The sequence below is a fragment of the Hyperolius riggenbachi genome, chromosome 4 (assembly GCF_040937935.1).
Source record: "Hyperolius riggenbachi isolate aHypRig1 chromosome 4, aHypRig1.pri, whole genome shotgun sequence".
In the NCBI taxonomy this organism is placed as follows: domain Eukaryota; kingdom Metazoa; phylum Chordata; class Amphibia; order Anura; family Hyperoliidae; genus Hyperolius; species Hyperolius riggenbachi.
The window spans coordinates 243,679,306-243,693,910 of record NC_090649.1 but is presented as its reverse complement, the minus strand read 5'-3'; the positions used below and the strand labels follow the sequence as shown (position 1 = coordinate 243,693,910).

Sequence of the window (14,605 nt, the reverse complement as noted above, 5' to 3'; positions counted from 1 at the left end):
CCTCTGGTTACCACACAAGTTAATTGTTTTTTCCACTCTGAGTGGAGGGTTATTTCCCTTTAACGTGATTAAATTCTGGTTCTGTTTTGGTGCAATACAATTTCAGTGCTGCACGAACCTTGTCAAACCTAACTTTGACCCTCACCATGGACATGCTTAACAGTAACCTTTTCCCTATGAAATACACAACAGTAATTTTCTCATATAGAGCAGTGCTGAGTAAAGCACTGCACTGTATACCACCCACATTGCTTATAGCTGCTGTGCTGCACGGTACATCTCTGTTCAGTATAAGGGCTCAAACCCATTAACAGCTTTTTCTAAGCTTGTGTGATTTGAAAAGCTCTTGTTAATGCAATGCTCTGGGTTTAAAAAAAAATCCCATCCCTCAAGTGGGATCACACCCACTTTACATTAGCAAGAGCTTTTCAAATCCCAATCACTTAGAAACATACTGCTAGTAGGTTCCAGGCACAACTGCTAAAACCTGTTGGCCAGACTCAACAGTGGCAGTTACTGAAAGAGTGCTGTGTACAGGCATGCTGCTTGGCTCCCAGATGAGCAGTGTGTGCTGCTCAGTGGAAAGGGAAGGTGGTAGGATATTTGAGTGGTACCATATTTAGAGTTGGGTACTTTGGATCTCTGACTTTGTGGGAACCTTCAAAGGACAGTTCTGTGCAGTTAGATTTCTGGCTGAAACTATCACATATTGATGAGGTAGTGAAGACCTGTGTAATTTATTTTTCTTTTAAAATTTTAGATAATGCTTCTGCATTTGTGGCTCCTGTGGACCTTCAAGCCTATCCAATGTACAGCACTGTTGTAGCATATCCCACTGATCTCAGTACAATAAAACAGAGACTGGAAAATCGATTCTACAGGTAATATTGCACGTTATGCAAGAATTTAGCATGATACCAGTAAAGTGGAATTGCAATCCAGTGTAACATTTGATAAAAACCTGCCCTCTGACACATTATCCTACCTGTCTTTGATTAAAAATTCCTCCCTGGGTCACTGCAGAGGTTCTTCTGGAAGCAGTTATATTGCATGAGTATGTCATTTCCTGTTCACAGAAAGTTGAATGCTTTGTTCTGTTACCCTTCATGATGGAAGCTGCTCCTTTGTATGCTACCCTATTGTTCCTTATAGGGATGGTCAATAAGATGAAAATAATTTTGAGTTGATGCAGTATTATGCAAATGTATGCACATTTATGCAGTTTGAAAATTAACTGCTGAGGTAAAATTTGATTGTTTCATTTTCAAGCTGCATACATTTGCATACAAAATGTCCATAATCCTGCATAAATTCTAAATATTTGCTTCTCATTCACCATCCCTAGTCCCTTATTGTATCTGCAGTGTACACTACACATTGCTGTGCTGTACTGCAGATTACAAACGCAATGCAATTTCTTTGTGATTTTTCTGTGATCGCATTTTGTGATTTTTCTCTGGTTGCTGGGAAGACGAGGAGAAATGCACCATGCAGAACGTTGGCAATTGGGAAAACCAAATTGTAGTGGCGTAAAGGGGTTCCTGCGACTTTTCCTTACTGTGAAGATATCCTTGCATCTTCGGTTTTGCATGTGATTGGAATCTGATCGCAGAATGCAGCAAATTAAATCTAGTATTAAAAAAACAAACCCTTACTCATGCCCAAAATTGCCATCCCAGCGATTGGATCCCGATCCTTACAGGTAACGTTTTTTTGGCGTGTGTCCCGACCTAAGCACTTTTGCTACTTTAAAATTAGCTCGACTATGTAGCCCCTGCTTTCCGCAGCTTGGAAACCGTGGCTCGTTTCCAACAAAGGTGGCAAACTGAAGTCTCTGCCTAGGCCAAGTTCAGTGGCCATTGCATTACCCGGAACAGCAGTTATCTCTGCACGTTGCGTCCATCACATACATTAAAACAAAGTCAATTAAAAGTACGCTTCACTGTTATGCCTTTAAACGGCAACGCACCCGCCGCACTATGAATGTCGAATAGGTGGTGCATTGCAGTGCGGCAATCCTTGTTACGATGCGGCCGCTATGCCACACAACTGTGAACCTAGCCGTTGTGCAGAGAAGACTGCTGACAGTAATTAACAGAAGATACTGCAGTGTAAAGCCCAGTTTCCACAGGGAGGAATGTTATTGTCAACACTTGTGAAATGTCTTTTATTCATTACAGCTACACCTAAAATTCCTGAACCCTACTTGTGTTATTTTACAGACGCCTTTCTTCACTAATGTGGGAAGTACGATACATAGAACATAACACTCGTACATTTAATGAACCTGGGAGTCCAATTGTGAAATCAGCCAAGTTTGTCACAGATATTCTACTAGCATTTATAAAGTAAGTTTGCAGTTTTCTATGTTTACAGTGGACAGAGGTGTAATCTAGAAACTAATCAATGATTTTAGGTGGTGTGGGGTACATTACAAAGCAAAAAGGTGTTGTTGTTTTTTGTGAGCTTATATATATCTTGTATTTTAAAGCAAACCTGGGCGGTTTGCAATGCAGTGTTTTTGAGGTTTACCTCTGGAGGGTGAAGCCTCTGGATCCTGAAGAGTCTAAGGCAGGGGACGCACTTGTCTTTCAGTTTTCTGTGCATGTTTTCTGCACATCATGTGTGTTTGTATGCAGAAAAATGTGTGCACTTTTTCACAGCAGCTAATGTAATTGATAGAAAAAACGCACACAGTGTGCGGAATCCTGCTGCAGGATGCATTATTTTTTCTTGCACGCAAACACATTAAGGCAGGGAACACACTTGACTGTTTTCATGCACGTTTTCTGCACAGAAAAACTGAGAACTCATGTTAATCAATGGGCTACTTATTATTATTATTTATTTATAAAGCGCCAACATATTCCGTGGCGCTGTACAATGTAAGAAAACAAACAAGGGATACATAATGATACAGACAATGATATACATCAAATATGAACACTGATACAAGATACAGCACTGCTGATTACAATTTGATTTAAGATGACTAAAATGTATAAATGTGTAACAGTGTGCAAGCAATTAAATTAATAACATTCCATGACACAAAAGGGTGAGAGCCCTGCCCTTGCGCGCTTACAATCTAAAGGAATGGGGTGGAAACAAGTAGTGGGGAAGTATACAGTATATGTACAGGCAGTGCGTAATTAGGTTATTTAGTGGGCGCATGGCCTAAGCTAGAGAATATGCTTGTCGGAAAAGGTGGGTTTTGAGGGAGCGTTTAAAGATTTCAAAGGTGGGAGAGTGGCGGATGTGTTGTGAAAGGGCATTCCAGAGGAGGGGTGAGGCACGTGAGAAGTCTTGTACACGTGAATGTGAGGAGGTAATTGTAGAAGAGGATAAAAGAAGCTCGTGTGCAGATCTGAAATTGTGGTTGGGTTAGTATCTGGAGACTAGTGAGGAGATGTACAGGGGAGAGAGATTGTGGAGAGCTTTGTAGGTGAGGGTTAAGAGTTTGAACTGAATCCTCTCATTAATTGGTAGCCAGTGAAGAGCTTGACAGAGAGGGTCAGCAGAGGAAGAACGAGAGGAGAGATGAATGAGTCGAGCAGCAGAGTTCAGTACAGAATTGAGCGGTGCTAGTCGGTTAGTTGGTAGTCCACGAAGCAATATATTGCAATAGTCCAATCAAGATATAATAAGAGCATGTACTAACATTTTGGTTGTGTCATGGGAGAGAAAAGGTCGGATGCGTGCTTTGTTTTTCAGTTGGAAATGGCAGGAGCTGGTTAGGGAGTTAATGTGAGGAGTAAATGAGAGAGAAGAATCAAATATTACCCCCAAGCACCATGCTTTGGGAACTGATGTTATAGACGTGTTGTTAACATTTATTATAATATCAGGCAAGGGGTGGACAGGGATGGTGGAAAGACTATTAGTTCAGTTTTATTCATATTAAGTTTTAAGAAGTGAGAGGACATGAAAGAGGAAATAGCGGACAGGCAGTCGGGAACCCGTGTGAGGAGGGAGTTAAGGTCTGGGGCTGAGAGGTACAGTTGTGTATCATCTGCATATAGGTGGTATTGGAAACCAAATGAGCTGATTAAGTTACCAAGACCGTGCATGTAGATGGAGAAGAGGAGGGGACCGAGGACAGAGCCTTGAGGTACCCCTACAGACAGAGGATGTGAAGAGGAGGCCTGATCTGAATAAGAAACAGTGAAAGATCTGTAGGAGTAGAGTGTGGTCGACAGTGTTGACTGCTGATAACCGATTAGGATGAGTATGGAGTAATAGCCTTTGGATTTAGCTGTGAGGAGATCATTAGCTACTTTGGTGAGGGCTGTTTCTGTGGAGTGGTTTGTCCGGAAGCCAGACTGGAACTGATCAAGCAAGGAATTGGCAGATAAATACTGACTTAGTTCAGCATGAATGTGGCGTTCAAGTAATTTAGATGCAAATGCGAGAAGTGACACTGGGCAGTAGTTAGCAAGTTCGGTGGGGTCTAGAGATGGTTTTTTAAGTAGTGGTGTTACAACAGCCCTCTTGAGTGAGGATGGAAAAATTCCAGTGGAGAAGGATAGGTTAAAAAGCGATGTTAGGGCAGGGATGAGGGATCTGGGTAGCTGTGGAATGAGATGTGATGGGATAGGATCCAAAGAACAGGTGGTTCGATGGGATTTGGAGATAAGGGAAGAGAGCGAATGTTCAGAGAGTGGAGAGAAACTGGACAGAGAGCAGTCAACAAGAGGAGTGAAGATGGAGTTTGATGTCTGCGTGGAAAACACACTACGGATTTTAGCAATTTTATCTGTAAAGTATGTTGCAAATTCTTCAGCTGATAAGCATGAAGAAGGAGGAGGAGGGGGTGGACGGAGAAGGGAGTTGAAAGTACTGAACAGGCGCTTTGGATTGTGCAAGTGGGAGGATATGAGGGAGGAGAAGTGTGATTGTTTTGCAGAAGAGAGAGCGGTTTTAAACTTGTTCAACTTTTTTTTTTTTTTTTTTGTAAGTAATGAAATCCTCATCAGTATTAGTTTTTCTCCAACGGCGTTCAGCTACCCTAGAGCACCCCTTTAGCTGTTTAGTAGCTTTGGTCAGCCAGGGTTGGCGACTGACACTGTGTGGGCAGACATTGGTGAGGGGTGCGATCGCATCAATGACTTGCGTGATTGAGCAGTGATAGTGTGCAGCTGCTGAGTCAGTGTCAGTGAATGGTTGTGTGAAGAGAGGTGCCAAGGCATCAGAGACAGATTGCATGTCTATGTTGCGGTAGTTCCTGCGTGTATATGAGCGTGCTTGAGGCAGAGTGGTAGGAAGGGAGGAGGAGAGAGAGAAGTTTAGTAAGTTATGATCAGAGAGCGGGAGAGGAGTATTAGTGAAATCAGTGATAGAACAGAGACGAGTGAATATGAGGTCAAGTGTATGACCATTAGAGTGAGTAGTTCACACTTAATATGATGTTCGCACGCAGAAAAAAAAAAACTGACATTCTGCATGAGGACTCTGCACATTTTGCCAGTTTTCTGTATCAATTGCATGACGCACGTGTTTTCCTGAATAGAAACACACTTGGTGTGCAGAAAAACGCGCACAGAAAACTGAAAGACAAGTGTGTTCCCTGCCTAAGTGAAATCAAGCCTACTGATTTAACATTAACAAAAACAAAAATTTGCTTTCCTAAAACAGAAAGAATTTGCGATAATTCAGGTTGGAGTGAGCTCGAGATGTCTCCTAGAGCACCACTGCTGAATATATGCAAATTAACCATTGTACCCTTAGAAGCTAAACACACCTCCAGAACCGCTGGAATGCAATGATGTGTCAGCTTGTTAAATTGTACAGAGCCATAATAATCCAACATGCATACAGACTGTTTCGGATTGTTTGATCCTCATCAGTGCATGGCATGGATTAATTTGGCTCTATGGAGTAGGGCTTGTAAACCGAGAGGTACAGACTAACCAGCAAGCTCATGGTGACCCAGAACTCATTGGAGTGTGTAAGGGACTACAATGGTCCTAAAAGCCCCCTTACTAAGATGTTAAGAAAAACAAAAATTTGCTTTCCTAAAACAGAAAGAATTTGCGATAATTCAGGTTGGAGTGAGCTCGAGATGTCTCCCAGTGCACCACTGCTGAATATATGCAAATTAACCATTGTACCCTTAGAAGCTAAACACACCTCCAGAACCGCTGGAATGCAATGATGTGTCAGCTTGTTAAATTGTACAGAGCCATAATAATCCAACATGCATACAGACTGTTTCGGATTGTTTGATCCTCATCAGTGCATGCCATGGATTAATTTGGCTCTATGGAGTAGGGCTTGTAAACCGAGAGGTACAGACTAACCAGCAAGCTCATGGTGACCCAGAACTCATTGGAGTGTGTAAGGGACTACAATGGTCCTAAAAGCCCCCTTACTAAGATGTTAAGAAAAACAAAAATTTGCTTTCCTAAAACAGAAAGAATTTGCGATAATTCAGGTTGGAGTGAGCTCGAGATGTCTCCCAGTGCACCACTGCTGAATATATGCAAATTAACCATTGTGCCCTTAGAAGCTAAACACACCTCCAGAACCGCTGGAATGCAATGATGTGTCAGCTTGTTAAATTGTGATTTAACATTAGTTCTCAGTTTAGATCAGTTTTTCTGTGCAGAGAACACACACCAAAATAGACAAGTGTGTCCCTACATTAGTCCTGCCTCCTACATCAAGCCGCTCCAGTGCTTGGCCTCCAAGGTTTGGCCTGTCTGCGCAGTAGCACCGTCCCGCTCTGGCAAAAAAAGCCGAGCCCATTCTGCTCATTGTCACACGTATGTGCAGTAGCACGGGCCCAAACACAGTAAGCTGGCACGTCCATGCTAGTACACACATGCAAGCTATCAACAAGCTCTTTTTCAGGGGTCCCATCGCTGGAAGGGGAAGGCTCGTCAGGACCTTGCTTAGTTTTTTAATAGCTGTGTTTTTAGTTTATCGCTGTGCAATGATGCTTATATTTTTACTGAACTGGTATTGTCTCCACGCAGGGACCAAAGCTGCTATGACATTATTCCTCAGTACAACATCATGAAAAAGAAGCTGTTATCAGACTCTGAAGAGGTAATCTATAGTTTCCCTTCTTTTCTAAAATGCACCCTGATCATTTGTATTTGGGATTCTTCAGTGCATACTGGAAAATGCTGATTGCTAGCAGCTTGTGAGAAATTAATGGAGGTCAAGTTTAGAACTAAAAGGTGCTTACACTCATCCATTTTTGATTGACCAAGGTTTGCCTAAGCATTTGCCATAGCATTCAAACTCTGTTGGCCGGCATACTACTTTGCCACGATTCTCATTTAAGTGAATGAGAGAGCGTTTTCCAAACAAGGAACGCCGTGTGAAATGCTGGCAAGTGTGCCACAGCCCTGACAGAGGCTTGGGACCACCTGTAATGGAGACTGTCTGCTTGTTACCTTTACTAGAGAGACCACTTGTGATTGATGGTCTGAAAGGAAGAGGAAAGGAGCACTAATATGCTGGTAAAGAATGGGGCTTCTTGTATCTGCTGGCTGTCATATAGGTGACATATAACACCACTTGGAAAGTAATAAGTGGGCCACCTGTGAAGGGGGGTAACAAATGCCTACTTAACAGAGATTTGATGGTCAGATATGTTGTGGGGTGGAGGCGCTGGACATATCTGGGGTGCATGTAAGGGAGTAGAATGGTTAGGGAAGTGAAACCACCAGAAAGTTAGTTAAGAGGGGGTGATTTGTGTTTTATTATATGTATACATGTGTTGTATCAGGATGTTTTTATTAAAAGGATGACTACTTTTAAAGGACAGTATATTATGAGTATAGTGCACTGTAAATGGTTTTTTTACTATGTAGCTGTTCCAGTGTGTCTTATTATCCTCACAACTTTGAACCTTTTACCGAGAGGTTTTGGGCTAGTCTGTCTCCTCATGGAAGTTTTACAAAGTTTCTATTATTTTCAAAGGCACTCAAAACAGCAGTGGCACAGCCCAACTGCTAGAAGAATGTGCATGTGAGCTGCCATACCCCAGTCAGGGAGTGCTATTAAAAAGCAAGAAAGGATACACTCTGTACTAGTCCAAAACCTGTCAGAAAGAGGATCAGAGCCATCCCATTCCTAATTCTCTCTGTAAATGACATTTACGTAGGAGAAAAATCCTCTCCAGTGCACTTTACTCTGTGAAAAATGTATATATCTATGTACAGTATAATGCACATTTGTTCTAGTTTGTCATATTGGTTATTTAAAGAGGAACTGTAAGCAGAATAAAATATTCCCTTAAAAGTGGTATATGAGAGTGATTGAGGTATATAGATAAGAAGAAGCGACTAATAAATCTCCTAAACTCTGATAGCAAAGTGCTGTAAAAATGCCATAGACAGTGTGGGAGGATCCCTGTTTACTTCTGGCAGGATTAGCAAGTTTTTTTTCTCTTCACTCTAGCAGTTGAAAACACGCCCACAGTGAAGGTTGTTACACCCTCCTCTTTTTTTTTTCCCTAACTGACAATTTGCAGAAGACCAAACAGTGTAATATGCAGATGTGTGAAGAGAAGCAGACAGGGAATCAGCTGTAGATGCTGAGTAGTGTATTGTAATGTTTTAGCTGAATAAAGTAGTAAAAAGAAGGTGGAAGTCATAGGACATTATGAAAAATGTAGTGTACTGTATGTGCAATTAATTTAGGTAGCTAATTGGAAATTGTTTATAGGAGCCTAAAAGATGAGAGAGTGTTGTCTGTATATGTAAAGCAATGGAAGGCAGGTGTAAAACAATTTCTGTTAATAATGGTTGCAGGGCTAATGAATGGATATTTTATTATGATAAACGGGAATAGAGGAGTAAGTAGATTGGGTCTATTTCTGTGTGTATCAAATTTCAGCCTGAAGGACTATGCATGAAATAGTTGCTGCCTGCTTCATCCCCCCCTCTGAATAAAAGCAAACAAGTGCCACAGTTATAAAGCACCTCAGAATATATTATTTTTCTTATTCTGGTTCAAATGATACCCTACATGCCATATTTCATCACTAGTTGGGAATGTGGCATACTCAGGGCCGGATTTACCATAAGGCACTGTAGGCACGTGCCTACAGGCGCCTGATGATGGAAAGGCGGCTCCCTCCCTCTCTAGTACCTCCCTCCCTCCTACCCTATGCAGAGTCCTGATGACAGTGTAAATGAGAGGTTACTCCCCCAGCTCTCTGCATTCCACTGACAAGATCTCCCTTCAGTTGAGGGCACCACTGGCTGCTTAATCCCGAGGGTATCTCTGGCTAACTAATGCAAAGGGACACCTGTAGCTATGACAGGCAAGAGAAGTAAGGGAGAAGTGACAGCTGGGACATCCAGTGGTTCAACAGGAGTTTGTAGGTTCATGGAGGGCTAAGTCTAGGGTGCCAGGACATCTGTGTCTATAAGCTCAAGTGATGTACATCTGAGCCAGGGCGTACCATTATTGCCAGCCTGTGCGTTTGTAGCGATTGGATCCAATCGCTATGGCGCACAGTTTGGGGACTCCAGATACAATGCTGGGCAACAACACAGTAATGTATCTGTACAGCATTGGGTCTCAAAACTGATCGCATACGATTGCTACGGGCGGCAACCATTACAAGTGTCCACTGATCTTAAGACTATGCTTACATGTAGGTGACACAAGAGGTTAATTAGTTAAGGTGCCCATACACTCGTCAGACTGGCAGCAGATAGATAAGAAATGCATCTGATGATCTATCTGATGCGTTTTTAGAACATTTTTTACCAGGATAGAATTCCAATAGATTTCAGTTTGAAATCTATTGAAATTTGATCTGATGGCATTTTTTTGCCATCAGATTTCCATTAAGGCCAATGCAAACTGATAAGCAATCTCATCAGATCGACCTAAATTTTCCACCCTGCCAGTTCGATGGAAATCGATCGAAATCAGCCATCGATCGGTCGATTGGCCAACCGATTTGCAAACGATCAATCGATCGGGATCGGTCGGCCAGAAAATCGGCTGAGTGTTATGGGCCCCTTTAGGTAGGCATTTCTACTTTTCGGGGGAGTAACCACTTCATTGTTCAATGGGGACACTGTGACTTTAAAACTTTTTTTTAACTGGTTTTTTTTTTTCTGTTTACATGAATGAGTGCAGCAGTCATTCACATATAAAGAACAACTGAAATGAAAGGTATATGGAGGCTGCCATATTTCTTTTTAAGCAGTACCAGTTGCCTGGCAGCTCTGCTGATCCTCTGCCTCTAATAATTTTAGCCACAGACCCTGAACAAGCATGCAGCAGATTAGCTGTTTCTGACATTATTGGCAGATCGGACAAGATTAGCTGCATACTTGTTTCTGTTACTCAGACACTACTGCAGCCAAATAGATCAGCAGGACAGCCAGGCAACTGGTATTGTTTACAAGGAAATAAACATGGCAGCCACCATATACCTCTCCCTTCAGTTGCCCTTTAAGTGAGCGCATGAGCATGCATACGCGGGAAGAAAGGGAGTGCTTATGAGACCGCGTGTGCACCCGCACAAGCGTGTGGAGGGGCTCAAAAGTGCAGGACGTGTATTTCACATCTTGGAATGCACAGGAGGGCGAATCAGGATATGAAATTCACATCCAAATATCTAAACAGGTTAAAGAAACTCTGAAACTAAAAAAACTCCCCTGGGGTGTACTCACCTCGGGTGGGGGAAGCCTCCGGATCCTATCAAGGCTTCCCTCATCCTCCTGTGTCCCACGGCGGTCTTGCTGTGCCCCTCCGAACAGCGGGCATGTAAATATTTACCTTCCCGGCTCCAGCGCAGGCGCAGTATCGGTGTCGGCCCGCTCTACTGTGCAGGCGCAAGTCTCCTGCACCTGCGTAGTAGAGCAGACTCGACAGAGATCGGCTATTTCCGCCTATCTCCGTGCTGAGAGCTGCAACAGCTCCTCCGCTGGAGCCAGGGAAGGTAAATATATCAGAGCTTATCGGGCTTGTTGAGGCGGGATTCCGGACACTTCGGGGGTCAGAGCTCGACTGCCTGCAGCTACAGGGGTGGGGGAAGCCTCATTGGGACCCTGAGGCTTCCCACTCCCGAGGTGAGTACCCCCCAGGGGAACTTTTTTTGGTTACAGAGTCTCTTTGCAGTGGCACTGCAAGGAAAAAAATCTCTAGGGCGATAATCGCCTCGGCAGGGGGAATCCTCTGGATTTTAAAGTGCCTTTCAAAACGGTAGCGATTTCCCTAAACGCACAACTATCCAAATCGCATACACAGGACATGCAGAATTTTTAGCGTTAGCGTTTCTGCAATGTAAAGTATATAAACGCTGGTGTAATCGCTCGGCAAAACCGACACAGAGCGATTTTGCTAGTGTTTTTAAATTACTGCACACTGTAAAATAAAATTAAAAGGACCAATCACAATTAAAAACGCTAATCTCAAATCGCTGGCAAAAAGCTGACACTTTTTAAAATCGCTAGAAAATGCTCATTAAAAACGCTAGCGATTGCAATTAGCAATATTGCTTTGTAGTGGGTTCCAGGCCTTATGGAGGTTTGTATAAGTGTGCCTTTGGGATGGGGGAGTCAAGGTGGTTGGGGAGAGCGACATTACATACCTATGGTGGGCTGCTCCTGTGGCCTCCCACCCATATGGTGGTCGCAATCTTCTCCCCAGAAAGACTGCACAGCATTGCATTTTAATTTTCCTGGTGGTGGCTGCCCACCACCTGCTGCAATGCATGCTGGGATATGTAGTCCATGGATGCAATTACAGATAGGTACTTGCATCCACCGACTACCCCACCTGGCATGTATTGCTGCAGGTATGCACATGATGGCACCAGGAAAATTTAAATGCAGGCGCTGTGCAGCCTGTGTGTGGAGCAGATAGTGACCACCATACAAGGGCGTAGCAATAGCCATAGCCGTCATAGCAGCTGCTATGGGGCCCTGGAGCAAAGTGGGGAGGGGGGGGGGGCAGGTGGTACTAATGTATTCACCATTAACTTTCTTGTGTTCCTCTGCCTATATCTCAGTGCCCATGAACTATGTGTAGTGTTGATTGCATGAGAATGTAAATTACCCAAATAACTCCATGGGGTAGAAGCAGGTGGCAGTGCTCAAGTACCTACATCTGAGGGCCCCATGAAAGTTTTGCTATGTGGCCCATGATCCCACCATAGGTAGGTAATGCTGCTTTACCCAACAGCCCCCCCCCCCCCCAGTACAATCATATAAACCTCCATTATAGGGCTCATTTTTAAAAATTAATTGTAATTGCAGATGCTTGGTTCCCGTAAAGGAAGCATCTGAGTACAAAAAAAAAAGAGATCTACTTACCTGGGGCTTCCTCCAGCCCCTGGTTGCCAATATGTCCCTCGCCTCATCTCCAGTGACTCCTGGTCCCCTCCGGTGCAGATACAGACCTCAGCAGGTCATCCTTTACTGCACCTGTGTGAGCACCGCTGTCAATCATGCACAAGTGGTCTGGAGTGTTCTGTGCAAGCGCAATAGTTCTGTGCCTGCGTAGAACACTCTGGACCACATGTGCGTGATTGACAGCGGTGCTCGCGCAGGCGCAGTAGAGGACGGCCTGCTGAGCATCTATAGGGGTCCTGCACCGGAGGGGACCAGGAGCCACCAGAGATATGGCGAGAGCACAGGACGGTTGCCAGGGGATAGAGGAAGCCCAAGGTAAGTAGATCTCCTTTTTTTAATGTACTTGGATGCTTCCTTTTAAAGTAACTAGGATGGAGTCATATGGTGTGTTTATACTTTCCTAGGTCTTCCTCCAGACCATGAGATATGGGGGTCCCTTGCCGTCCTCTGCGTTCACTTGCAATAGCTCCTGGTAATCTGGCAGTTGTGGGGTAGTGCGCATGCGCGGCATGGCCGCCTGCCGCAGCCCCCCACACCAAGCTCCTGTGCGCAGGAACATTCTGTGCAGCCTTACTGCGCAGGCACACGTTTCCGGCTGCAGGAGCATGACAGAGGATGCAGGTGCACCATGACGCGCATGCGCAGAACCCCACGAGTGGTCACACTACCAGAAGCTATTACAAGTGAATGGAGGGGCTGAAGAGGGACCCCCCCACACCTCATGGGGCTAGAGGAAGACCAAAGTACACCATATGACTCCATCTCGGGTTCTCTTTAACTATTCCTGTGCTCTAGAGATCCATCCCCCTATATGTATGTGGCCACAGTTTAACCCCCCCCCCTTCCTTGTATAAAGTACAGCTAACAGCCATTGTGCATCCCTCCTACTTGCCCAATGCTAATTGCAATTGCACTCCCCCTCCTGCAGCATCTGTTCCTGTCCTATTTGCAAAGTGCAGTGTATACTCCTGCATACCCTGCGTTTCTCCTCACTTGCTGTCATCAGAGCAGCCTGGTGTACTCTCCTAATCTGCTTGGCTGCAGAGTTCCTCAAATGACATGCTTTAGAGCTGCATTTAGTACAATACACCAGGCAGCTGATGACAGCTAGAGAGCAGAGGAGAAACGACACATTATACACACAATATACAGAAGTATACACTGAACTCTGCAAGCAGGAGGGAGACAGACGCTGCTGCAGGCTTCAGGAGGAGAGAGTGGACAAAGACATCCAACTGTGCTGGAACGGAGGACATGCTCATAAATTAGCAGTAAGGGGGAAGGGAGAGCGTCTGGGCAAGTCTGCCTGTCATGTAGTAGAGATAGTAAGCAGCTCAGCTGATCACACAGACAGCGAGCATTCTGAGCTGTGCAGGGATCCGTTCTTCCTCTGCTTTTTTTCCCTCCCTCCTACTCGGCAAGAGCTTCTTATGACAGCTCCATACGTCACTACCCATGAGGCAATCTGGCTAGGGCTAATTAATATGCTGCCGCGGAGCTGAGGATCTGGTGGGCGTGGCTTCAACATTAAAGGGGGAAAATCTAAATAAATACAATACAAATGCTAATAAAAGCCAGGTTTTCCCCTATAATGTGGACATTAGCTACACACAGGTGGTGAGCACTGTAGACCCTTACAGTACCTCTTTAATTCAGTTTAATTGATTTGGGTGTAAACATTATACGGTTTGTGAATGGCACTATTTGGTATGTATTTTAGGTTTACTATTGGTTATAATAATAAAAACCTTAATTTATTTATTTTTTATATCTGTATAGTAACGTGAATGTCTATTGCTAAAATAGCCAACTATTTATCAAATATTTTGTATCTCAAAGGAAGAAGAGAAAGATGTGGATCTACCTGGGACTTCCACTAGGAAGCGAAAGGTAAAGGCTGTTAATGTAAATGTGGAAGGCAGCAGAAAAGTCCTGACCTATCTGGGTAGAATTTGTTCTGTGTACCCAAACGTATTCCTTTTCCCCCAAAATGCTCAATGTTTTCTATTTCCTAGTTAGTTATTGCTTTACCAGGAGCCTGGCAAGATGATTACTACAGTGGGGGCAAATGAAATCAGATAGTATGGCTGGGTATAGACTGACAAGAGTTTTGAGATCTGCATGCAAAATGGGATAACACTCAGGACACCACCACCAGAGAGTGTTTAAAGTGTTTAAACAGTTATCTAAGGACTCATTTTCAAACAAGTATGTCCATGAACTGTGTCAGGAATATAGCAGCTAGCTATGATGCTGGGATAGTACAGAGGCAT

At 43.9% G+C, this 14,605-nt stretch overlaps 1 protein-coding gene across 3 annotated transcripts in view; it reads left to right on the top strand.

Annotated features, from left to right (window-relative positions):
- Window positions 1–14,605, top strand: part of PHIP (pleckstrin homology domain interacting protein) — a 156,250-nt gene that overhangs the window by 125,548 nt on the left and 16,097 nt on the right. For all 3 annotated transcript variants that reach the window (XM_068281525.1, XM_068281524.1, XM_068281526.1), the window contains exons 31-34: window positions 761–881; window positions 2,223–2,348; window positions 6,978–7,050; window positions 14,172–14,222. In XM_068281525.1, the coding sequence (XP_068137626.1) occupies window positions 761–881; window positions 2,223–2,348; window positions 6,978–7,050; window positions 14,172–14,222 (371 nt within the window). The remainder of the gene's footprint in view (window positions 1–760; window positions 882–2,222; window positions 2,349–6,977; window positions 7,051–14,171; window positions 14,223–14,605) is intronic.